This window comes from Phocoena sinus, chromosome 2, assembly GCF_008692025.1.
Source record: "Phocoena sinus isolate mPhoSin1 chromosome 2, mPhoSin1.pri, whole genome shotgun sequence".
Taxonomy (NCBI): Eukaryota; Metazoa; Chordata; class Mammalia; order Artiodactyla; family Phocoenidae; genus Phocoena; species Phocoena sinus.
In genome coordinates this window covers 36,131,222-36,156,826 of record NC_045764.1, presented here as the reverse complement: position 1 = coordinate 36,156,826, position 25,605 = coordinate 36,131,222, and the positions used below count along the sequence as shown (strand labels likewise).

The following is a 25,605-nucleotide window of genomic DNA, read 5'->3' as shown; positions in this document are numbered from 1 at the left end:
GGTCTCCTGACCCATGCAGCTGGTTCTCTCAGGCAGGATCTAGATGACTCCTTGCTGGCTCTGTCGTCCTGCTGGCCCACATCTGGATATTGGGATGTAGGCTCCATCCTTGGTCCTGGCAAACTCTGGGGTGCAGACAATTCCAATGCAGCCACTCCCCCTGGCTCTGCCACCAAAGCAGCCAATCCTTTCTCCTCAGGCCACCATTGGCCCACTTGCAGGAAATACAGTGAGCTACCTGAAGGGTCCCTTTGAAGACCCCACACTGGGCTTGGGGATAGAGGGTGGGGCTTCCAACTCTCCCCACCCAGTCCAACAATAGCTCTCTCCAGAAAAATCGCTCCACCAGTCTCCCTCTCAAACACCCTCTTTTCTTCACTCTGATCCCTTTTTATTTTCTTCCACTGGTGGAGGGCATGAGCTGGGTTCTGGACCATTTCCTTGAAAAGTCTGCATGTGGTGATTTGATCTCAGAATTTTACATCTATTGCTTTTTGAAACCTTAATCAAAATTTCATTTTTAAAACACTGTTACTGCCAGTTATCTATACAATAAAAATATTGGAAGCCAAATAAAATATCAAAAGCAAACAATTTGAAAGAATAAATTATGCAAAGATATATGTACAAGAATGTTCACCACAGCATTATCTATATTGGCAGAAAGTTGAAATTAATCTATTCCTACCAATATAGAATTCTTTAAATAAATCACAATACTGTCAACTCAGTTTTGGCAAGTATTAAAAATAATGATGTAGATACCTTTTTAAATTAATTAATTAATTTATTTTTGGCTGCGTTGGGTCTTCGTTGCTGTGCGCAGGCTTTCTCCAGTTGTGGTGAGCGGGGGCTACTCTTTGTTGTGGTGCACGGGCTTCTCATTGCAGTGGCTTCTCTTGTTGCAGAGCATGGGCTCTAGACACGTGGGCTTCAGTAGTTGTGGCACGCAGGCTTCAGTAATTGTGGCACGCAGGCTTCAGTAATTGTGGCTCGCGGGCTGTAGAGCGCAGGCTCAGTAGTTGTGGCGCACGGGCTTAGTTGCTCCGCAGCATGTGAGATCTTCCCAGCCCAGGGTTGGAACCCGTGCCCCCTGTATTGGCAGGCGGAATCTCAACCACTGCGCCACCAGGGAAGCCCAATGCCTTTTTTTTTTTTTGTGGTACGCGGGCCTCTCACTGCTGTGGCCTCTCCCATTGTGGAGCACAGGCTCCGGACGCGCAGGCTCAGCGGCCACGGCTCACGGGCCCAGCCACTCCACGGCATGTGGGATCTTCCCGGACCGGGGCGCGAACCCGTGTCCCCTGCATCGGCAGGTGGACTCTCAACCACTGTGCCACCAAGGAAGCCTCAATGCCTATATTTTTAATGTGGAAAATGTCCACAATATATTTGTAAGTAGAAAGAGTATGCAAAATATTATTACAATATAACTATATATATATATATATATATATATATATATATACACACATATATATACACACACACACAAAATGAAAGCAGGGTTTATCTTTTTTGAGTTATTTTATTTATATCTTTATAGCTTTGATACGTCCATTTTATAATAATTATATATACCTTTTATTACTTCTTAAAATTATTTTTTATTGTAAAATAATATATAATACTTGGCTGAGAAAAAAGCAAATACTACAAAAGAACCATAAAGTAAATGTAAACCAGTCATGCATCCTGGTAACAACAATTATTAGGTTTGGTGTATACTTTTCCACATTTTTTCTAAGAATATATACATTTATTCCCCTTTCACAAGAAATAAAAATTTCTTTTATAATTAGAAAGCCTGCTATTTTCATTTTGAAAAAGCAAATAATTTAGAAAGACTAATAGAAATGATAAGATTGTAAAACAAAACCAGTAAAGACATACTGTAAAGAATATTCAAAGATATTAAAATAGACTATTACAGAATTATAAGAAATCATATTAGATAAAATGATATATTAAAAAATAGTTTGAGGAAAAATAAATCACTTCAGCTAGAAGGTTATCTCTCCAAGAGGACTGGGTGACAGCCAGAGTACCTATTGGGAATCCAAGAACCCATAGCCCCACCTCTCCTCGACATTAAAGGGAGGGACCTTCAGATAGAGGAACCTTTAGACCTTCAAGCTACATTCCATAGAGGCTGCTAGATGCCTTGGGATTATCTTGGGGGGGGGGGTGGAGATGCCCCTAACCAAAGCTTCAGCCTGGACCTGTTTTTTTTTCTTTTGGGGGGGCGAGAGGGGTTGTTGTTGTTTTACCTTGGGCATAATAGCAAGTACAAATCTGATTCCTGGCGTTCCCAGCTCAAAAACTTCAAAAGCCCTTTCACTAGTTCCTGAATCAAGCCCTCACAAACGTGTTTTGATGAAGGGATCCTTCCCCACTCCCTGGGCTTCTCGCTCCTCCCCCTCGGTCCTCCAACCCCACTACCCCTCTAGCAGTGCTCTCACAGGACGGGAGCTGACATGTACTGTATTTCTCAGTCTACACTGTACATTTCCTGGGTAGAGCCCTGTGCTGTCTTATACCCTGTTGCATGAACAGGTTCAGCTCCAACCCACACTCCATCCCTACCTGCAAACTACATCTCCTGATCTCCGTAAACAGGTCTTCAATAGCCAGGTGGTCTGAAGTGTCTAATTGCCTTAGTGTCTGTGTATCTTAAGAAACGTTTCTTTTCTGGGTCTCAGTTTCCTTATCTCTAAAATGACGTGTTAGAACACAGATTATATTTAAACATGTTGGTTGGGAGCTGGGATGCTTTGAAGGCGGAGAGACTGTACGTTTTTTGTATGCCCCCTCCGCGCCTAGCCTCCCAAAACAGGCGCACAGCATACATTCCATAAAAGCTTGTTGAATTGATACCAATAAGCTTGTGGCTTCTACCCAGTAATAGAAGACCAAGTCAGCTAGCTGGGTTTGCGTTCTCAAGAGGTTCACAGTTTAGTGTAGGAGGCTAAGACAATAACTCGTTCATTTAACAAATATTTTTTTCAACGTCAGTGTGTACACAGGTGGAAAAGGTGAGGCAAGAGTGATCATTCCGAGCTCCAGACGAGGTTGCGACATTGATTGATTCGGAGCGGCGACCTTCTGACCTTTTCATTGGTTGTCGCGAACCCTCCCTTCTATCACCCAACCAATCCCGGAAGCGTGCTGGAAGCCTCACAGGCCGCAGGCAGCCAATGAAAAGTGCCGAGGGTTGCGGCAGCTGGGGTGCTGACGCCGATTTCAGTTCAGCGAAAAATGACGCGGTCCGGACAGTCCAGTGGTTGGGGGTGCAGGGAGACCAGGCTCTGGCGAGCCGAGCCCTCCGGGCGCTGACCGCCGGCGGTCATGGAGGACGAGCAACCCGACAGCTTGGAGGGCTGGGTGCCGGTCCGCGAGGACCTCTTCGCCGAGCCCGAGCGGCACCAGCTGCGCTTCCTCGTGGCCTGGAACGACGTGGAGGGCAAGTTCGCTGTGACTTGTCACGACCGCACGGCGCAGCGGCGGCGGCGGCGCAAGGGGAGCCAGCCCGGGCCCGAGCTGGTGTCCGAGCCCGTGTCTGAGGCCGCCGCGCCCCCGCCCAGCTGGGCAGGCCTGCTCTCGGCCGCCGGGCTCCGCGGCGCGCACCAGCAGCTGGCGGCGCTGTGGCCGCCGCTGGAGCGCTGCTTCCCGCGGCTGCCGCCGGAGCTGGACGCGGGCGGTGGCGGGGCCTGGGGCCTGGGGCTCGGGCTGTGGACGCTGGTATGGCCGGCGCGCACGGACCTCGGCGAGGCGGCGCTGCAGGAGCTGTGCGGGCAGCTGGAGCGCTACCTGGGCCAGGCGGCCGACGGCTGCGGCGGCGCCGCGGTGCGCGACGCGCTCTTCCCCGCCGAGGGGTGCGCGGCCGACTGCGAGAGCCCGCGCGAGTTCCGGGAGCGGGTCCTGCGCGCGCGGCGGGACGAGGCGGGGGCGCGGCTGCGCCAGGTACGCGCCCGCCGGGCCGTCGCCCGGTCCTTCTGCCTTTCGGTTGAGCCTCGGGCCCTTTTCCAGGGTGGGACGAGCGCGAGAGGGGGGTCCTTCCGCAGACCAGCGCGGGGAAGGAGCAGGTTAACAGCGTGATGCGCGGAAGGGCCGCGCAGCCTCGCAGGTGCTCTTCACCTGTCGGGGAGCATCGAGGGGAATTCCGCGGAAGCCCCGTGGGGCCTATAGTGAGAGGACTAAATTAAATCAAAGTTTAATCGCAGTTAGGAGCTAGGGTAGGCCCTTAAACCTTTCCCCTGAAGATGCTGGTGGAGCTGGCTGTTTTGACAGGAAGTGCCAGAGAATACTGAAAGCAAAACTAGAAATATCACATCCGTGTAGGAAATGACAACACAGACTGAAGGTAAACACTGACAGGTTCTGTGTATGAGGGAAGACCGATAATGAGACAAAATGTTTTAGAGGATGAAGGTGCTTTCTAGGACACAGGTTTTTTAGGTGATAAAGACTCGGTCAAGGGGACAGCCGACAGGTTGTGAGCTGTCTTCATCAGTGTGGAACAGCAGCAACGTGAGTGCAATTTTAAGCTTGAAAGAGGTAATTAGCGAGATGGAACAATTCATTTTTTGAGTGGTAAGCTTACAGAACTGAAGGGGATTCACAAATTCACAAAAGGGTTTAAGAGAAAAATATGGCTCATATATCCACAACCAGCTGACTCTCCTGAGTCAAGATTTAGTGCTCTATCCCACACCCTGACATGCCTCTTGCTTGCCTTTTTCTCATTATACGCCGTACTTAATCCGAATGATTTTTCTCTGCCTTCATTTGAGGAAGGGGAGGTGTAAGAGAACAATCCAGCCACATTTCAAAATCTTAATTATATCCTCTCAAGCTAAATATAGAATGAACTTTTTTTTTTTTTTTTCCGGTACGCGGGCCTCTCACTGCTGTGGCCTCTCCCGTTGCGGAGCACAGGCTCCGGATGCGCAGCCTCAGCGGCCATGGCTCACGGGCCTATCCGCTACGCGGCATGTGGGATCCTCCCGGACCGGGGTACGAACCCGTGTCCCCTGCATCGGCAGGCGGACTCTCAACCACTGCGCCACCAGGGAAGCCCCTAATTTCACTTTTAATGTGAGGAAACCACAGAGCAGTTTCAGGCCAGTCAACTTTATCTTTTTTAAATTTATTTTTGACTGTGTTGGGTCTTTGTTGCTGCACGCGGGCTTTCTCTAGTTACCGCAAGCCGGGGCTGCTCTTTGCAGCGGTGCGAGGGCTTCTCACTGCAGTGGCCTCTCGTTGCAGAGCACAGGCTCTAAGGGCCCAGGCTTCAGGAGTTGTGGCTTGCGGGCTCTAGAACACAGGCTCAGTAGTTGTGGCACACGGGCTTAGTTGCTCCGTGGCATGTGGGATCTTCCAGGACCAGGGCTCGAACCTGTGTTCCCTGCATTGGCAGGCAGATTCTTACCACCAGGGAAGCCCAACTTTATCATTTTGAATCAGACAGACTTTTATTTTTTAGACACCAGTTTCTGACAGAAGTGGTTTTTCCTTAAGCTAACATATGTTACTATTGTAAAAGTTATACTTTACCCAAGTTGAAGTTCATTCAGAGGTATTATGGCACCAGTATAGTTGATACTGTTAGGCTAGCTGTTGACACTTGTGTGGTTCACCTGTTTACGTGTAACAGGTGGTCAGAGGAGGGCTTAAATATAAAGTATACTGCATCCATGGAAGTGTATGTGATCATCTTAATACTCAGCTCATATTTAGAACAGGAAAGCAATTGATTCTAGAATTAGACCAGTTGCCAATATTGCTAGTGTATATAAAGTGAAGCTGAATGGTTTGAATTCTGAATAGTCTAAGCAATAAGACTGAAAAGTATCAGTTGTCTTAAGTTTACTTTTTTGTGTGTTTTAATATTTTTCAGGGAAACTTCTTTTAATCCTATTATTATCACCTGGATAAAATGTCAGCTGAACATAGATCACTTTATCCTTAAGTGGAGGGAAGGAAATAGAAGAATTTAAGGTTATTGACTGGGGAAAAAAAGTCTATACTATTACTTGATTTTATTTCTCTTCTCCTGGGGGGTAAGGTAATTTCTTACCAAATGAGTTTATCTAGATTATAAATGCTCAGTTTATTTTCTATCCTGCCTCAGAAGAAGAGCTCTGCAGAGGCTAGAGCCACATTTGTGATGCTAACTGAATCTGCTGGGGGTTTGGTGGCAATATTAACCTGGGGGAATTAAGAGAGTTGGCATGCTGGAGAAGTACTTGGAGGCATTTCTGTGTCCTTATGAGCTTTTAAAAAAGGAGTACATCCTCACAAAACCTTTATGGTCGGAAGAGTGATGAAAAATATCCTCAGTCTACCCCCTATTTGATGCCTTTTTCTGGTCCTTTTCTCTGAGTACTTAGAGAAAACACAGTTAAGATAAAATTTTCAACTCTGCATCCTCCTCCACCTCCCACTTATTATTATAAACGTCCCCAGGGCTTCCCTGGTAAGTCCCCAGTTACTAAACAGTCTTCAAAGCACAGTGCTGAATGATTGATTATAGTAATAATAATCTACTGTGGATATACCATGATTTATTTAACCATTCTTACTGGGCATTTTGGTTGGAGAACAATAGCATTTTCATGTTTAATCAGTTTTTTTTTTTTTTTTTTTGCGGTATGCGGGCCTCTCACTGCTGTGGCCTCTCCCGTTGCGGAGCACAGGCTCCGGACGCGCAGGCTCAGCGGCCATGGCTCACGGGCCCAGCCTCTCCGCGGCATGTGGGATCCTCCGGACTGGGACACGAACCCACGTCCCCTGCATTGGCAGGCAGACTCTCAGCCACTGCGCCACCAGGGAAGCCCTTAATCAGTATTTTAAATTGACGCATTAAAGTTTAGAACATTCAGGTTTCTTTAGCTTTGTTGGTTTGGTATGATCTTATAAATACTGTCCACACGTGAGCTTTATTTACATTTTGCCTTCTAGGTGCTTCAAGGGCATGAAAAAGCCAACACCATGATAGCATTAATGAAAGTGTATCGAGAGGAAGATGAAGCATACCAGGAATTAGTTACTGCTGCAACCATGTTCTTCCAGTATTTACTGCAGCCATTCAGGGATATGCGAGAACTTGCAACTTCATGTAAGCTTGCTATTTTGGTACGTTTTCTTTATATTTTTACTTTATGAGATTTATTCTTTATTGTATACTATTTCTTCAGTCACATTTAAGATTCAATCTGTGTTTCCACTTTGGGTTTACCCTATATTTAGATATATTGTAGATATATTGAATTTATTATTTTTTAAATTGATTTCAGATAAAGACATTTTACATCGGTCGTCTTAATACATTAAGATTTCTGCAGATTTTCAAGGGTTACACACTTTCTTTGCTGATGACTTCTTTTTTTAATTTCAATTTTAATTTTTTGGCTGCATTGGGTCTTCATTGCTGCACGCAGGCTTTCTGTAGTTGCAGCGAGCGGGGGCTACTCTTTGTTGCGGTGTGCGGGCTTCTCATTGCGATGGCTTCTCTTGTTGCGGAGCACCGGCTGTAGGCACGCGGCCTTCAGTAGTTGTGGCGCATGGGCTCAGTAGTTGTGGCTCGTGAGCTCTAGAGCGCAGGCTCAGTAGTTGTGGCGCATGGGCTTAGTTGCTCCGTGGCATGTGGGATCTTCCTGGACCAGGGATCGAACCTGTGTCCCCTGCCCTTGGCGGGTGGATTCTTAACCACTGTGCCACCAGGGAAGTGATGACTTGTTTTTGATGTGTTGCTTATTTACTTTAGCTTATTTTCAGCCTCTAAGGACACATGCAGACTTCTGAGAAATAGGATGAAACTTTAAATAGCAAGGCCCTGGATTGTAATTCAGTAAATTAAACTTTAGTAAATGCTGTCATTGCTCTTATTTCATTGAGCCATGGAACACTAGTTGGAATAAGCATTATCATTCCAGTGTTATAAATGAATCTGGAACCAAGGTGGGTGGGGAGGTTCAATAGCTTTCTCTGGTTCTAAACCAGCTGGAATCAGAAGACAACAGAGATCTCTTGATCTCTGCCCCCTGCACTGGGCCATCCTTCCACACATGCACTCATAACCACTGCTGGGCACCATAAAAATGGTATCATGTTTAGACGAAACTCATGCCAGCCTAACCTGTGGAGAAAGTTGTTCTGTTCGTTATTTTGCAAATCTATTATTTGGATTGTCTTTACTTCCTGTGTATATTTTTTCTTTCTCTAAATAACAGCTGTACTGAGATATAATTCACAGACCATATAATTCACCTATTTAAAGTGTACAATTCAGTGGATTTTAGTATATTCAGAGTTTTGCAACCACCAGCACTAATTCCAGAACATTTTCATCTCCCTGAAAAGAAACCCCATATGCATTCCCCATTCCCCCCCAACTCCAGGCAACCACCCATCTGCTTTCTGCCTCTAGATCTCCCTGTTCTTGACATTTCATATCATATGGAATGATTTGTGTCTGGCTCCTTTCATGTAGCATCAGGTTTTCAAGTTCCATCCATGTTGTAGTGTGTATTAGAACTTCATTTCTTTCTTTGCCAAATAATGTTCATTATATGCACATAGCACATTTACATATCCATTTAGCAATTGATGGACATTTGTAACTTTCCACTTTTGGGCTATTATGAATGTTGCTATGAATATTTGTGTTCAAGTTTCTATGTGGACATATGTATTCATTTTTCTTGGATATATGGATATGCTGGACCCTACAGTAACTCTGTTTAACCTTTTGAAGAACTGCCCGACTATTTTCCATAAATGCACCATTTTACACTCCTACCAGCAGTAAATGAGGGTTCCGATTTGACCACATCATCGTCAACACTTGTTATTGTCTGTCTTTTTGATTATAACCATCCTAGTAGATGTGAAGTGGTATCTCATTGTGGTTTTAATTTACATTTCCCTGATGGCTAACCTGGGTATATTTCTTATGTCACTAAATCATGCTTGGTAGAAGAATTGGATACTAGGTGACATAGTATATGTCACAATCATTCATGTTTTAGGTTACTGTATTACTTTTGCCCTTCAGAAAAGAATCTCACTATTGAAAAGCTTCCTGCCATGCCCCTAAAAGAAACCACAGCAACAGCTAACACTTGAGTGTCATGTACCAGGCTTTTGCTGAGTGCTTAACAATACAGATCTCATTCAAACAATCGTGTATTATTACTAATAGAGAAACATAACTTGACAGCATTCCCTTATAGAAAAAGTTATTTGAGTAATACAAAGTAAAAGTAGGGTTTTTTTCCCTTTATACTTCAGAGTATCCCTTTGTCATCCAAAGGATGTACCACTTAGAGCCTTATTCATACTCAGTAAGGAACTGATGAATGAATGAAATTTAATTGACTATGTAGTAGTAATAAAAGTAGCTGAAATAATCCATGTGACCAATTTCCTTTCGATTTCCTAATGGCTCTACATTACTATTCTCCTTTACTAATATAACTTTCCCTTCTTTCTATAGAAGTCCTTGGATGAGGATGGTCTGGGTCCTAAAAGGGTAGTTGCCCTGCAGAAGGAAGCCCAAGAATGGACCAGACAGGCTGAAGAAGCTATAGTCTCGATTCAAGATATTACAGTGAATTATTTTGAAAAAACAGTAGAAGCATTAGCAGGTAATAATTTAAAATGCTATACTAAGATACATGTAATTTTCATTTTATTCGGAAAACATTTGAGTGCCTCTTAAGCACCAGGTTCTGTATTTTTTAGGTACTGGGGATTCAATATAAGGATAAGCATAAACAGCCACTGTACAGTCAGGTGAAGGGAGAAAAATCTTAATTATATTATTTATATATTCATTCAAACACATGGAAAATGGCAGTGGCAACAAGCCACATGGAGAAGAGAAACATGGGGCTCTGAGAGCTTAGGAGAGAGAAATTAGGCCCAATCAGAGTGGCCAATGAAGGCCTCTGAGAAGTGGCACTTGCCCTGATATCTGAAGGATAAATGGAAGTGGAGAAAGCAGAAAAGTGAGGGAAGAGTGTTCCAGGCAGGAGTAGCATTTGCAAAGGCCCTCTGGTTTTTGGGAGCTTGACACGTCTGAGGAACTTGGGAAGTATGCCAAGTATGAGGAAGCCATGGGCTGGAGCACAGTCCAGGCACACCTCATGTCATAGCTCATTTCACTGCACTGCACTTTACTGCACTTCACAGATATTATGTTTTGTACAGATTGAAGGTCTGTGACAGTCCTGCACTGAGCAAGTCTATTGTAAAACAGCAAGTGCTGTTTTCCCAACAGCAGTTGCTCACTTCATGTCTCTGTCACGTTTTGGTAATTCTCCTAATATCTCAAACTTTTTCAATATTATTATATTTTTTATGGTGATCTGTGATTAGTGATCTTTGATGTTATTATTCCAAAAAGATTACAACTCACTGAAGGCTTAGATGATGGTTAGCATATTTTAGTAATAAAGTATTTTTAAATTAAGGTATGTATGTGATCTCGGATGGCCTCAGCCTGCAGCAGCTTGAAGCAGGATTTCAGTTCCCCGGCCAGAGATTGAGATCAGGCCGTGGCAGTGAGGACGCTGAATCCTAGCCACAAGACCACCAGGGACCAGTGGCCAGTGACAAGGCCCTGGCCTGTCAGCTGTGTAGAAATGAATTTCCACATAGAGACAGAAAGTAGTGAAGCAAGTTAAGTGTTTATTGAAGGAAAAAGAGGACAGTGACTGTGGATAGACACACGGGTGGGCTGAGAGAGAGTCACACCCTCGTGGTAGACTGAATCACTTTTACGGGGCATTTCTTCCGGGTTTCCTTTGACCAATCATCTTGCTTTGCCTGGTTCTGAGTCCGTATTTGGTATATCTCAGGATCCTCGCGCGCGCGCGCGTGTGTGTGTGTGTGTGTGTGTGTGTGCGCGCGCGCGCGCGCATCTCTTAGCCAAGATGGATTCTAGAGGCTTAGGGTAGGTTGACATCACTTACTATGAGGTGGCGCCCCCTCCCTTTTTGACCTCCAAGGAGCCTTTCTGTGCATGTGTAGTCAGGAAGTTCTCCTTGACTTCGAGAATGAGGAATATGTGGTCTTTTATCTCTTATCTGGTAAGGGCCCAGCCTCCTCCATCATCCTTTTTTTTTTTAAATTTTTGGCTGTGTTGGGCCTTTGTTGCTATGCACTGGCTTTCTCTAGTTGCAGTGAACGGGGGCTACTCTTAGTTATGGCGCACAGGCTTCTCATTGCAGTGGCTTCTCTTGTTGTGGAGCATGGACTCTAGGCATATGGACTTCAGTAGTTGTGGCACACGGGCTTAGTAGTTGTGGCGCACGGGCTTAGTTGCTCCGTGGCATGTGGGATCTTCTTGGACCAGGGATCGAACCCGTGTCCCCTGCATTGGCAGGTGGATTCTTAACCACTGTGCCACCAGGGAAGTCCCCATTATCCTGCTTTTATGGAGTTTCTGCTATTACAGAGTTTCTGTCCACAGGGGAGAAACTGTTTAGCCTGGGGCCCGTCTATCTCCTGCCTCAAATATACATTGTTTTTTTAGACATAATGCTACTGTACACTTAATAAACCACAGTACAGTGTAAACATAACTTTTATACACAATGGGAAACCAAAAAATTCATGTGAATCCCTTTATTGTGATATTCGCTTTATTGTCGTGGTCTGGAACTGAACCTGCATTATCTCTGAGGTATGCCTGAATGGAGAATGTGGTGTGAGATAATGCCAGCAAGACAGGCAGGGATGAGACCATATGGTCTTGTGGGCTGGGTGAAGGACTTTGATCTTAAATCATTGTTGATAGTAGACCCAAACAGCAACAACTTATTGTCTGTCAGTTTGTTGAACTATAGTACATTTATAAAATGGAACGCCATATAGCAGTAAGCATGATTCTCTGTAACTATTTTTATGAATAGCAAGAGTTCCCTGATATATTAAGTGAAATAAAAAAGATAGAAAGCAGGATGATGATCCTGTGGGGGGGGGGTTTTGTTTGTTTTGGTCAAACTATATCTTCCTGTCTGTCTAGCTAAACATAGAAATAGTCTAGAAGTATATGCACCAAAATGTAAGAAGCAATTGCTTTAAGTAAGTGAGATTCATGATTTATTATTTTCTTTTTTAAAATGAAGTTATCTAAAATTTTATACCAATAACCATGCATTATTTTTGTGACAATAAAAATTCACTAAAATACAAGAATTTTTCTTTTAAAAGGGATGTTTTGCAGGTAACATGGGAGGCAATAAACAAAGAATTAGTTCAGGATAAATTTCTGTTTTTAATGAGTTGTAATTATGTTTTATTTTATTAATTACAATACAACAGGAATGCAGAAACAAATGGCACAGGATGAGAAGAGATTTGGCCAGGCTGCCTGGGCCACAGCAACTCCCAGGTTAGAAAAACTCAAGCTGATGTTAGCTCGGGAGACTCTGCAACTCATGAGAGCCAAAGAGTTGTGTTTCAGTCACAAAAGAGCTGAAATTCAGGGAAAGGTGAGACAAAGAGAAGTGAAACTTTGTTTTAAAAATACACTTTTATTTTAGGTAGAATCTTTCTTTCCAGGCATTGTGAAAGAGCTTCCTTTCTTTGCTTATTCCAACACCATCTTCCAGTAGATAAGAATTTGCAGACTGTGGAAGGTTGGCCGTGAAGTTTCCCTTTGGTCAAAATGTTTGTGAAATATTATTTTTTTAAAATTGTTTATTTATTTGTTTTTGGCTTTGTTGGGTCTTCATTGGTGCGTGCGGGCTTTTTCTAGTGGTGGTGAGCGGGGGCTACTCTTCCTTGCGGTGTGCTGGCTTCTCATTGCGGTGGCTTCTCTTGTTGCGGAGCACAAGCTCTAGGCATGTGGGCTCAGTAGTTGTGGCTCACAGGCTCTAGAGCGCAGGCTCAGTAGTTGTGGGGCATCGGATTATGCTCCGCGTCATGTGGGATCTTCCTGGACCAGGGATCGAGCCTGTGTCCCCTGCACTGGCAGGCGTATTCTTAACCACTGCGCCACCAAGGAGGTCCCTGTTTGTGAAATATTATATTGTAGGATTCACTTGACGATAACATCAAACTCAGTACTGATGTAGTACTTTAAAATCAATCAAGTACTCAGTAGTTTAAAATCAATCAAGCCGTGTTTTCAGCACAATTTTAGAATAATCAAAGAGGTGCTTTATCGTAGAAGCGTAGTCACTTAATTTTTTTCCTGTAACATTATGACTTTAAAGCAGAAAACATTTGTAAATACCTCATTGCTGTTTATTTTTCTCAAAACCTAAATGTTTTCATATATTTCAGGGATGAGATAAAGTATTTGTGACAAACATTGAAGAAGGCATTTTTATCCCATTAAATGAAATGGAAAAGTGTTTCTTCTCTATTTGCTTTTTTTATATTTGATATTGAGCAAGGAATAGAAAATAACTTGAATGCTTGTAAAGTTTGCCTTTAATGTACTAATTATTTTAACTTGCTCTTATTTTTTCATGAAAACAAGATGGAAGATCTTCCAGAACAAGAAAAAATAAATGTTGTAGACGAATTAGAAATACAATATTATGAAGTTCAGTTAGAACTATATGAGGTTAAATTTGAGATATTAAAATATGAAGAAATACTGCTTGTTACACAGTTGGACTCTATTAAAAGACTTATAAAAGGTAAAACATATATTTAAATGTATATATGTTTAAATTACACATTCAAGGAAATACAGATCATATTATCAATTATTGTATATTGTCTAATATATCTGAAATTTTCTAACAAAGTTTCCCTTTAGTAATTTATTATTCAAATAATATATTCATTGTTAAACACACAGCAAAACAAAGGGAAACTATTATTACCCCAATTAAATCATTTAGAGATACTTAGGCTCTATAGCTTTGTAGCCTTTTTTTGTATGCTGATGTTTATAAATCTTTCAATTTCTTAAACCAGAACTATGTATCCTGTTCAGTAACCTCTTTTTCACTTAATACATAATAATCATTCTTCCATTTCAGTAAGTAATAAAACCATCAAAAATTTTAATGGCTGCATAGTATTCCATTGTATAGACATGCTGGGATTTCCAGTTTTTCACTGTTGTGAACAGCATTGTAGTGAAGAACCTTCCTTTACACGTGTCTTTGTGATTACAACAGATTATTTCCTTGGAATAAATTTCTAAAGATGGAATCAGGTCAAGGACAATGCGTATTTTACATTTTGACACATACTTGTTAAAAAAAAACTACAAGAATCATTTGATATGCATTTTTCTACACCTCTATTTTCTAAATTTCTAAATTTCATTCTACATAATGGCCCTCTAGATAGGTTGTACAAAATGATGCTCCCATCAGCTGATTATAAAAATAGCTTTTTCCCCATGCTTATTCATTTAAATTCTCACCTACTTGAGAGCAAAAAATGGCATCTTCTAATTTTCATGTATTTAATCACAAGTGATGTTGAACGCAATTTTGTATGTTTACTGGCCATTTGTATTTCTTTTATTCATGGCCTATTCATGGCCTTTGACCATTTTTCTTTGGAACATTCCCTTTCTATATTAGAGATGTTATTCTATTATCTGTCATATGTTGCAAATAATTTCTCTGTCATTTGCTTTTTCTTGCCTTGTAGGAATATTTAATTATTATGAAGTCACCTCTATCAGTCTTCTGCTTTGGTGTTATACCTCCTTATCCCAAAATTATATTAGTATTTACTTATGTTTTATTTCAGTATTCTTATGATTTTGTTTTTAAAAACATTTGGCTCTTTAATCCAGGTGAAATTTATTTTGATGTGGGGTAGGAATCTAACTTTTCCCCCCAAATTGTTAGCAGTCCCAATCACTAGTTTTTAAAAACATTTTCCCCTGTTGCTTTGCTTTGACTTTTACCTGTCTCATATCCAGAATTATCATATTTGTTTTGATCTATTTATGAATTGTTATTTTCTTTCACTGATTTGTGAGTGGCTTCTGGTGCCAGTACCATGCTGTTTTTATTATTGTACCTTGGAGGTACATTTTAGTATCAGGTAAAGCAAGTACTTCCCTCATTACTTTTCCAAAAATTTTCTGACTTTTCTCACTCCTTTATTCTTCTAGATGAACTTTAGAATCATTTTGGCAAGTTCAAAACAAAAAATCCAAAAAAACTCGGAATTTTTATTGGGATTGCACTTAACATTAGAGATAATTTGGGGAGAATTGTCATCTTTTCAATTTTGAATCTTCCCATCCAAGAACATGGTATGTCTCTCCATTTACTTAAGTCTTTTTTTCCCTAAAGTTCCTCCAAGTTTAGTTATTTTCTTCATATAGATCCTGAACATTTAATTTAATCCTAGGTATTAAAAAAACTTTACAGTAGCTTCACGTTATAAGCATTTTACATATTTAGGAAAAACTTCTATTAGAAAAAAGTTAATCTGGAAGGATGCATGCCAAACTGTCCATGTTTTCCTCTGGGAATAAGATGCCAAAGAGTTGGTGAAGGAAGAGGCAAATTTCACTTTTGTGTACTTTTGTAGGGCTTGAATTTGTTACAGTTAGCATGTACTTTTTAAAAATCAATATGTAACTAAGATTAAATATCATTAAGGCACCTTAATGCTATACTGCTGGTAGAATGTAAGTTGCCTTTCTGGAGGAGGGTGATTTGACAAGAGTCATCAAGAGCCTTAAATATTCATCTGCTAAGGAAGTAATAAAAAATGTACACAAAGATTTATATTCAGATGTTCATCACAGTGAAATTGATAATAATAGAACACTGGAATATTCTAACAACAGAGAGTGCTTAAATTTGAGAATACTGTGTTGCCATTAAAATTATATTTCCATCACATGGAGAAGTTTCTCTAAGAATTCTGTTTATTGATATGTGTAGCTATATAAGTTGTGTGTGTGTGTATGTGTGTACACATAGATATACATATACATAAATGTTAATCATAATTACAAAGATATTTAACTTTCCTTACCTTAAAAAAAGTATGCATTATTTTTAATAATAAGACATGTTTTTAAGAAATCATTAATATGTTTCTAGATAAACAGGATGAAGTTATCTATTATGATCCATGTGAAAATCCAGAGGAACTTAAAGTCATGGATCATGTAATGGGGCTGCAGGATGATAAGAATTTGGAGGTGAAGGAACTCAGCCGGCAGTGCCAGCAGCTGGAATCTAAACGGGGCAGGATCTGTGCCAGAAGAGCCCGTCTCAGGAACAGAAAGGTAGGAGCGCCCAGGGTAGCTTTCTTTTCTTACCCCTTCTGGGGGTTTCTTCTTGTATGAAAGATAAAGAGGTATTGAAAATAAGGCTTTTTATCAATGATTAATTTTGTGTGTGTTTATGTAGCTATCAGTGGATACAATTAAAATACATTTAAAATGTTTTTCTTAAGAAGATTCTTTTTCCTTTTGGATTTAAGCATTTGCCATCATCTTTAGATTTTAATTAAGTCTTTCAACAACTATTTATTGAATGCCTATTACTTACACAGGTATTTTAAAAACCACAATAGGTAGAAACTTCTAATCAGCTATATAATAAATGCTGAAATTAATTTTATTGTGAACTGTTGATTATAAAATATCAGATAATATTCAGCTCATTTCAATCCTTATATGCGGTGATTTTTTTCTTAATTTTTAAACACTCTGTGATTACATAAAAAGGTAACATACTAAGAATGGCTAAGCATAATTGAGATGTAGTTTTTAATATAATTTTTCAGGTATTGTAGGTTGGATGTGTTATGTAGGTAGGTATATTTGGAGATATTACTTAGAACATTATGGGGAAATGTGTTTAAAACAATTGCATTGAAACAGATCCTTAGGACACATCCCACTTAGGAATGTGGGACTGCCTGTATGTCCTCTCATTTCCACTTGTTTGGAGGATTTGCTTTTTCATCTCTCAAAGCACTAAATCCCAGCCGTGGCCCTCCTGCCGGGAAGGAGGGATTCCCGTAAGCAGCCCACTGCCCCGTATCACGTGACCGAGGAGAAGGCAGAAGCACTGAGCCACACCATAACTCCTATTAATAAATGCTTTATACTGCAGCCCAAATGCAGTGCTTTTTTCTTTTAACCTTTTATGCTATAGCCCATGGTAATATTAAAAACCATGTGGCGTTCAATTTATAACCAGGTGAAAAACAGATCTATGAAATTATATTATTCCCCCAGGATCAATGCAAAGAAAATCATCGACTCAGATTGCAACAGGCTGAAGAAAGCATAAAATATTTTCATCAGCATCATAGCGTTCAGAGGGTGAGTGGTTGAAGAAAAATGTTTTATATTCGCATAACATGACACACGGGCTTAAGTTTGTGCAAAGTGGAGCTCCACTGCCCCGTCAGCCTTGATCCTGAGGGGACAGCGCAGTCTGGCCCTGCCGCGTGGGGGGCAGACGTGGGGGCCAGAGGAGGCAATAAGGTCAGGTGACAGTCCCTCTCTTTCTCAGGACTTCTGAGAAGTTTACAAATATGTGTTTGTTTAAATACAGAAAAGAGACCAGAAAAAAGAGGAGGAGCAAAAGAAAAAAGAATGGATAAACCAAGAGCGCCAAAAAACACTCCAACGATTGAGAGCATTTAAAGAGGTGAGTTCTAGAAATAATCACTTCACCTGCATTGTCTGGAGAAATAAACGAAGATCACCCATCCTAGGAGAAAAGTATAAAGTATTAGGAACAGAAGTTTGGGACATAAAATGTTTCCCAAATGCCATTATTTGTAGCCTATAAATAAAAATCAAAAATATTAGAAATATCATGATGTTTTTGACCTTGCCGCACACTAGGGTTCCTGCTCTGCCCCCTGACCAGGTGGCGTGACTCTGCTCACCGTGGTGTCAGCTGGCAGGGAAAACTGAAAATAGTTAAATTGCCCTTAGATTTAGCTGTTTCCTCGTTTGTAATAAAGAAGTCTTTAAAATTTGGTCAAGGAAACACTGTGATGTAAGTATAATTTTGCACCCTATTAAAAGTGAATAGGTATAAAAAAAAACAGTAAATACTTATTTTAAAGTAACATTAAATTTGTTGAATGTAGAACATAAACCTGGTCTCATCACACACCTGCAACACACACCTTCATAATGACCCAAAAGAGAACACCACCCACTCCCAGACATAATTCTGGGATGAGTACTGAAGGTGCACTGTGTGATACCAACAAGAAAAATAGGGGCCACCAGAGTGAATCAATCATGTCCTACAACTTCATCTTGTTTCCCGATATGCTTTCTACTCTGATCACTGCCGTATACCAGGCATGTGCTAGGCACTTACATTCATTCTCATTTAATTCTTAAAACAACCTTGTGCGATATCATCACCACTTTAAAGATGAGTAACTGATGCTCAGGGTGATTACACAACTTAGATGAGGGATATACAGAGTCAGAGCCACAGCAGAGATTCTCCAACCCGGGCAGCACATCAGAAGCACCTCTGGAGCTTCTAAAGAATACTCATGCCCAGACCCCACCTCCAGAGAGTCTGCTTGTCCTGGGTGGGAGCCTGGGCATGAATGCGGGGGGCTGCATGAATACAGATGAGCCAGGTGGACAGTAACTTGCTGGTCAGCTGTCACCAGAGGGTATTGATCAGTGTGGAAGAAGGGACTTCAGGGATGCAAGTCCAGCTCCGTAGCCCTGAACTAGTCAGAGCAGTCATGAACTTTCAAATGTAGACAGTATGAAGATGGTATGAAGGTGACAGAAATCAGGCTGCCTAAGCTCTCAACAAACTGGAACGAGTTGACCTCAAATTGGTAAAGGTTGCAGTTTTTTTGGTCCATGGAGGTATACATCCCTCAAGATTAGGTCTTTGTAAGGTTAGGTTTTTCTTTAGTAAACTATACCTGCGAGACCAGAACTTCTTTATTTTTTTTATTAATTAATTTTTATTGGCGTATAGTTGCTTTACAATGTTGTGTTAGCTCCACTGCCCAGCAAAATGAATCAGCCATACATATACATATATCCCCTCCCTTTTGGATTTTCCTCCCATTTAGGTCACCACAGTGAATTAAAGAGTTCCCTGAGCTATACAGTATGTGCCCATCAGTTGTCTATTTTATTTTATTTTTATTTTAAAATTTTTATTTATTTAAATATTTTTGGCTGTGTTGGGTCTTCGTTTCTGTGCAAGGGGTTTCTCTAGTTGCGGCAAGCGGGGGCCACTCTTCAGTTGTCTATTTTATACATAGCATCAATAGTGTATATGTGTCAGTCCCAATCTCCCAATTCCTCCCACCCCACCCCTTGGGGTTTCCCCTTGGGCATCCATACATTTTTCTCTATTTCTGCTTTGTCTGTGTCTCTATTTCTGCTTTGCAAATAAAGTCAACTATGCCATTTGTCTAGATTTCACATATATGCATTCATCAGAACTTCTTTAATTCACATTTTTAAATTATAAAATTTGCTCTAAACATAAAAATTAGAGAAACATCCATAATTCCTGTTTTAACTGTCACTTTGAGGTCCACCCTGCTGGTATTTTTCATACCTCTGTTTTTTACCTGGTTATACATTTAACACCAGATCATCTGCATTTTTTAAGGATGTTTCGGACTTTGCACTACTTACGATTTTTCATGGCTGCCTAATACTTTAAATTCACCGTAATTTTTTCCACCTATCGTTGATACTAAGTTTCTGATTTTTCATACTAAAAATATGATGAATGTTTTCATCTGTATATATCCTTTCATATCTTTATTACAGAGAAAGTATTCTATGAAAGGACAGAAATGCTTATTCCTTAATAGGTAGATTTAGTAGCAAGGGTGGCGGTACATGGTGAGAAGGAGCCACTTTGTGAATTAGAATAATCCACGCACAGAAATGCTTCAGTGTTCACTTACAGAAAGCTTCAGCATTTTGACGGTTTGCGTTTGTAGCAAGTTTCTCACAACAGTTTTTCATTTTCAGAGATGTCCAGGTCGCTCTGTCCTAAAGAGCTCTCGCTCACAACCTGTGGCTCCACACCTGCCGAGTGGACTTCCCCGGCAGACATCCCTGCCGACTTCTCAGATGACGGCGGGGATCCATCCGTCCTCTAGGAAAACCAGAAGCGCTCCCTTATCTGAAGTTAGTAACGTGATAACCCCTGAGCCTGAAGACTGTGCTAGAAACATCCCTGTTCAGACTTTTGTTCCAGCTGGTGCCCATACACACTGCAGATCAAGTGAGGAGTTGTCACTGCCGCCACCTCCTCCACCGCCACCGCCGCCACCGCCGCCACCACCACCACCGCCCCTCCCTGCTCCGCCCTTTTCTTCTCAATCTGCAAATCATTGGAATTTACACTTCAGGACTTCAGCGAAAGATGATCAGCCGCTTCCTCTAGTGTGTGAATCGCCCGCTGAGAGCCCGTGTGGTTTCTCAGACAGTCTTAGCTGCCCAGGTAATCTGCCGAAGTGTCCCTGCTCACCAGGGGTGGTTAGGTGGTTGGAGCATTCTAGCTTTAGGAGCCTTCATCTTCAAATCAAAATCTTTTTTAGAACTCTCTACAATCTTAAAATATTTCAGCATTTTTTTGCCTTATCACTCTTTTATTGCAAAGTTAGCATAGCCTAAATCTGAGTTTGATAAATGCTGCGGGAAATCTTTCTAAAATGAAGCGGTCAGAAAAATAGTAGACCACTTTTTTGCATTTGCAAGTATAGCACAGTGAATACACTTGAATATTTCTGTCTAATGAGGGCTATAGTTCTACTCATTATTCTAATTATGATTTAGACATTGACTATGGAGGAGACGGGCTGAAATCTGCCCAGACTCAGAGCCCACTGCTCTGGAGTGTATTTGTGTCTGTGTTTAAATTCTATCGAAATGCTGTGTACACTTGTTTTAAAGATTATGCCTGAGTACCTATGCCTAGAACATACAAGGCGATTGTGCTAGGTGATGTGAATTATACAAACAGAACAGTTCCAAACTGTGGTTCTGGTTAATGCGTATTCTGGTTATTCGGAGTTCAAGGTTTCTTTGCACCTGGAGCCGGGTACAAATGAAAATGTGCACGCTCTTAGGTAGAGACTGGAGGCCCATTTCCATGGGGTCTGTGGCAACATCGTGTAAATGAAAGCGAGAGCTCACGTGCCTGGGCCCAGATGAGAGATGGGACGTGGCAGGGCTTTGCGGGGGGCACCCTGTTCCCGGCCTGGTGTAGCCCACAGTGTGGGAAGCCCTGATCAGCTCACACACACTGCCTCAGTTCACTGGAAAGAATAATAAAATGCCCTCGATGGTGAAACTTTGTCTTATTACTCCTAGAAGGGAAAAGTAATAACAAGTTATAGGTTAAAATCCAAAGTGTTCTGTTAGCCACGGCATGGCCTTTCAATTCTGAACTAGAAATGACCGTTCACCTTGAAGTCTCATATAGAAGATCCCTAGATGAGTGGCTACAGTCATGCCCCAGTCTCCAGCAGGTGGTAAAAGATTTTACCCCCGCAGGGGTCTCAAGGTGCCAGAGTGAAAAATAGCTTCTCTTCACCAAGGACTTGAAACTCTGATCTAATCTGTGTTTTGACAGCATTTCACACCCTCAAAAGTAGAGCACATAAGTTACGTCAGGGTAATGTAGGTGGAATTAAACACACTATATACAGAGAAATGTGCCAGTGCCACCCACTCTGGGTTCATTGAGCTACTGATTAAAGTTTTGCTTTAAGCCTTTTCATGTGTAGAAACCTACTCGCTTCATTATTACAGAACGAGTCATCACTGACTAATATCCGAGACTGAAGTTGGAGAAATACAGTGGGGTACGTTAAAAAAAAATTTTTAAGTGGGAAGGGAAATGGAGGAGATACAATTTTAGAGCTGTCAATGCACATTGGGTTGGATTACTTTAATACCCCAGGAATTCATAACTATCTTCAGGGTTACACAAAAGGATGATAACACCTGTGTCTTGAGAAACAGAAGGTATGTTGACTTTTGACTGTGCCTGGGAGTTGCTATGGATTTGAAGAAGTAGTGGAAAATAAGTGGTCAAGGTAAAATCTTAGCAATTAGACTATCCTGGATTCAGAAAGGGAGCTGATGGTCGACCTCTCTAGCAGATAATCAAAGCATTTGTTTAATGGAATGATGATGATTTGTTTACATCATCGCATTAACTGATGGGTGACGTAACCCTGTTAACAAGTACAAAAAAGTCTCAGCATCTCAGGGAGAAAGAGTATGATTTCGTGACTCCTTGCTCTGTTTACTCAATTTCAGGGTCAATGGATGAAGTGCTGGCCTCCTTAAGGCATGACAGGGCCCCTCTCCAGAAGGTGCAAGCGCCCACTTTGTCCCCTCCCCGTGCCTCAGTCAATGAGCACATTCTGGCTGCCATAAGGCAAGGGGTCAAACTGAAGAAAGTTCACCCTGACCTTGGCCCGAGCCCCAGCAATAAACCCACCAGCGACCTGGAGAGGAGCATCAAGGCAGCGCTCCAGAGAATTAAGAGAGTATCTGCTGACTCGGAGGAGGACGATCGCGATGAGCAGAACCCCGGCGAGTGGGACCGTTAGCCTCTTCGCCAAGGCCCAAGGCTCGTTCTGGAAAAGCATGTGAATGGGGTGCTGGTAGACTGGCCACATAACACCCCGAAAGATCAGCAGGGCTGGGTGTGTGACGTTGCAGCTTTATTTAACGCTGCAGCTCTTAAAGTCAGGGAAGGAAGGAGAGACGTGGTGCCTTTCACGCATCTAAGAACGCACGGTGAGCACTGCTGGCATAAGAAAATGGTAGTTATTGTTCACCACGGATAATCTAGAATCATTCCCTTATTCTGAAAAACGTTTACAGTGCTATGGTAAACAGCACTACTGACCGTTCCTCCCGAGTGTGTGTAGTGGTTTCCTGGGATTGAAAGGTTTGAATGTGAACATTATTTTAACAGTCATCCGAATAAGTTGCTTATAAGCAGGAATTATTTTAAATATTTTAAAGGAAATGTATTTCATGTATCAGGCAGTATATAAACTCATAATAAAGAACTATTTATAATGCATCAGTGTCACTCATGAGGAAATGAAACATAATATATTAACACAGCCATCCCTCCCTTGGCTGGGTTTAGCTGAAATCTTATTGAAAACATTAAACGGGACTTCCCTGGTGGCACAGCAGTTAAGAATCCGCCTGCCAACGCAGGGGACACGGGTTCGAGCCCTGGTCCAGGAAGATCCCACATGCCACGGAGCAACTAAGCCCGTGCATCACAACTACTGAGCCTGCGCTCTAGAGCCCACGAACCACAACTACTGAAGCCCGCGCGCCTAGAGCCCGTGCTCTGCAACAAGACAAGCCACTGCAGTGAGAAGGCCGCGCACCGCAACGAACAGTAGCCCCTGCTCACCTGAACTAGCGGAAGCCCTCGCGCAGCAACGAAGACCCAACTCAACCAAAAACAACAACAACAACAAAATCCCCAAAACGTTAAACATTTATTTAAGCAACTACTAAGGGTGGGGGAAGAGTGTTGTTTCCCTCAGGCACTCATGCTGGAATCATTTCTCCTCCTTGCTTTGTGTTAAAATTAGGAAAGGGGAAGAGACCCATACAAGGCAGTCTCCTCATTTCTCAAATTGTCCAAAGCATCCCCACTAATGTCATCACCCTCACTCTTGCCATGGCAATCCTGGGTTACAAAGAACAAGATGAATCGACCCTCCTTTTCCAAAGAAAAGTTATAGACCAAAACCCTTCCTACTTAGAGTTTCTTCTTAGCTAACTCCAAGTGGCCTCAGCTGGCGTAGCTGGGAGGGGTCTGGGTCCTTCAGCAGCTGCAGCCTGGACCTCGGTGCATGGCTGGAGATCCTTCAGTGTGGCCACTGCCAGGTCACCCGTGGCTCCGTCAGGTGTCCTACTTTCCCTGACCTGAAGTGATGCAGACCCAGACCCAGCTCCTGTACACGAAGGTGCCTCACTCTGCTCCCGGGGCCCAGGCCTTGGTGCCCTGACCCGGCATTAGCCTCTGTTCCCACTGTTCCCTTTCCTTTTTGCAGGTTCCCGGTGTGTGTGTGTGTGGGGGGGGGCGGTGCTACAGCACGGGGGACAGTCCCTGCTGGCTACTTGCCGGGCCTCAGTCGAAAATCCCAGCGGCAGGCCAAGTGGCAGCCTCCCAGGCCTCTTTCGCCACCATAGACAGGCCGAGCTCAGCACAAAAAGTTTCTCTAGAAAGAATCTGGTATTTTTAAAAATGGCAACATCAGAGCTCTGCTGGACTTTCTTATGCTTATTATGCAATTTGGTATTTTTATTTTAATTCTTGTAATTTCAGTATTTTGAGACACCAGTGAGCTTACTCAGACTTGGATAATTCTCAGAATTTGCTTTCTAAGGCCTGCCAAAGATGAGAAGACTCAAAAAAAAAAAGATCCTTTTCCAGAGAGTTCTCCAATTGAAACCCCTCGCCCAACTGTCTAACGAGCACCCAAACTTCTCTGGAATCCTCTCTCCCTCATTTCTCCATTTCCCCCCTTCTTCCAGCCAAGGCTTAAGTCCAGACTCTGGCCTCAGGGGATCCAGAGCCGAGGGGAGGGTCAAGTATTGTCTGCTACTGTCCAGCTTCAAACCTGTGCAGTCCACCCGCTAAAGTGCCATCAATCCATCCCCACCTCCCCCCTCGACGTCCCGCTCCACTCTCCAACCCACACCGGTAAAGGCCTGCCCCTCAGAAACCTGGCTGCTGCCCCTCCGCCCCTTCCCCACCACAGGTTTTACTCCAGCAATACCAAGCAGGCTGCCCTCAAATGGCCCTGCTCTCCTAAGCCTCAGCACCCAGGGCATCCCAGCCCTCTGCCACCCGTCCGGCAAATCCACACCCACTTCTCAGTCTCAACTCCATCGCGTCCTCCTCTCCAAAGTCTTCCCGGGCCCTCCTCCACTCTAGGACCACTGCCCCTTGTCCTGGACACCAGTCACAACGCCTCCTCCAACCCACAGCCCTGGCTACAAGGGCAGCCCACTTTGGCCACGTTTTAGAGCCTGAGTTGGGCCCTCTGGCTAAAGCTGATGCTAGGACAGCCAATCCATAACTGGAAGCCTCCTATGGATTGTCTCGGAGTGAAAAACCATGAGCCGGGCTGATCAGACTGACTTATTCATTTGTTCATTTGTTCCCTCTCCCGCATTTGAATTGGGGAATCAAGCAGGTAGTTGCAGGGCCAGAATCAAGAGGTTTTTGATTAATGACCACCCATCATGTGAAACCATGTAGCTGAGTGAATTTATACAGTAAGTCCCCTACATACAAACCTTCAAGTTGCAAACTTTCAAAGATGGCAACATGCGTTCGCAGGTCCAATCATGTAAGTTAGTTCACGCATCTGGCGTACATTTTCATGTGCATGCATCTACTACAAGTGGTTGTGCTTTTGTGTACTTTACCGTACAGTACTATTTGTGTGTGTGTGTGTGTGTTTTATGTATTATTTGTGTGAAAAGTATTATAAACCCATTACAGTACGGTACAATATAGCCGATTGTGTTAGTTGGGTACCTAGGCTAACTCTGCCGGACTTAACGGACAAACTGGTCTTATGAACGCACTCTCAGAACGGAACTCGTTTGCATGT

General features: G+C 42.6%; 1 protein-coding gene across 1 annotated transcript; it reads left to right on the top strand.

Annotated features, from left to right (window-relative positions):
• The first annotated feature begins 1,634 nt into the window (after positions 1 to 1,634).
• WHAMM (WASP homolog associated with actin, golgi membranes and microtubules) lies at positions 1,635 to 23,034 on the top strand. The gene is made up of 10 exons (XM_032623974.1): positions 1,635 to 3,963; positions 6,964 to 7,137; positions 9,500 to 9,650; positions 12,334 to 12,503; positions 13,499 to 13,661; positions 16,053 to 16,240; positions 17,201 to 17,287; positions 17,523 to 17,618; positions 19,958 to 20,432; positions 22,259 to 23,034. Exons 1-10 carry the CDS (start codon positions 3,349 to 3,351, stop codon positions 22,552 to 22,554), a joined length of 2,415 nt encoding a protein of 804 aa, XP_032479865.1. The 5' UTR covers positions 1,635 to 3,348; the 3' UTR covers positions 22,555 to 23,034.
• The last annotated feature ends 2,571 nt before the right edge of the window (positions 23,035 to 25,605 follow it).

Excerpts from the sequence above, each read along its gene's own strand:
- WHAMM (XM_032623974.1), top strand. The coding sequence starts at position 3,349 with ATGGAGGACGAGCAACCCGACAGCTTGGAGGGCTGGGTGCCGGTCCGC. Across the intron at positions 7,138-9,499 it reads CATGTAAGCTTGCTATTTTG|AAGTCCTTGGATGAGGATGG; the intron begins GTACGTTTTCTT and ends TTCTTTCTATAG. Across the intron at positions 17,619-19,957 it reads GATTGAGAGCATTTAAAGAG|AGATGTCCAGGTCGCTCTGT; the intron begins GTGAGTTCTAGA and ends TTTCATTTTCAG.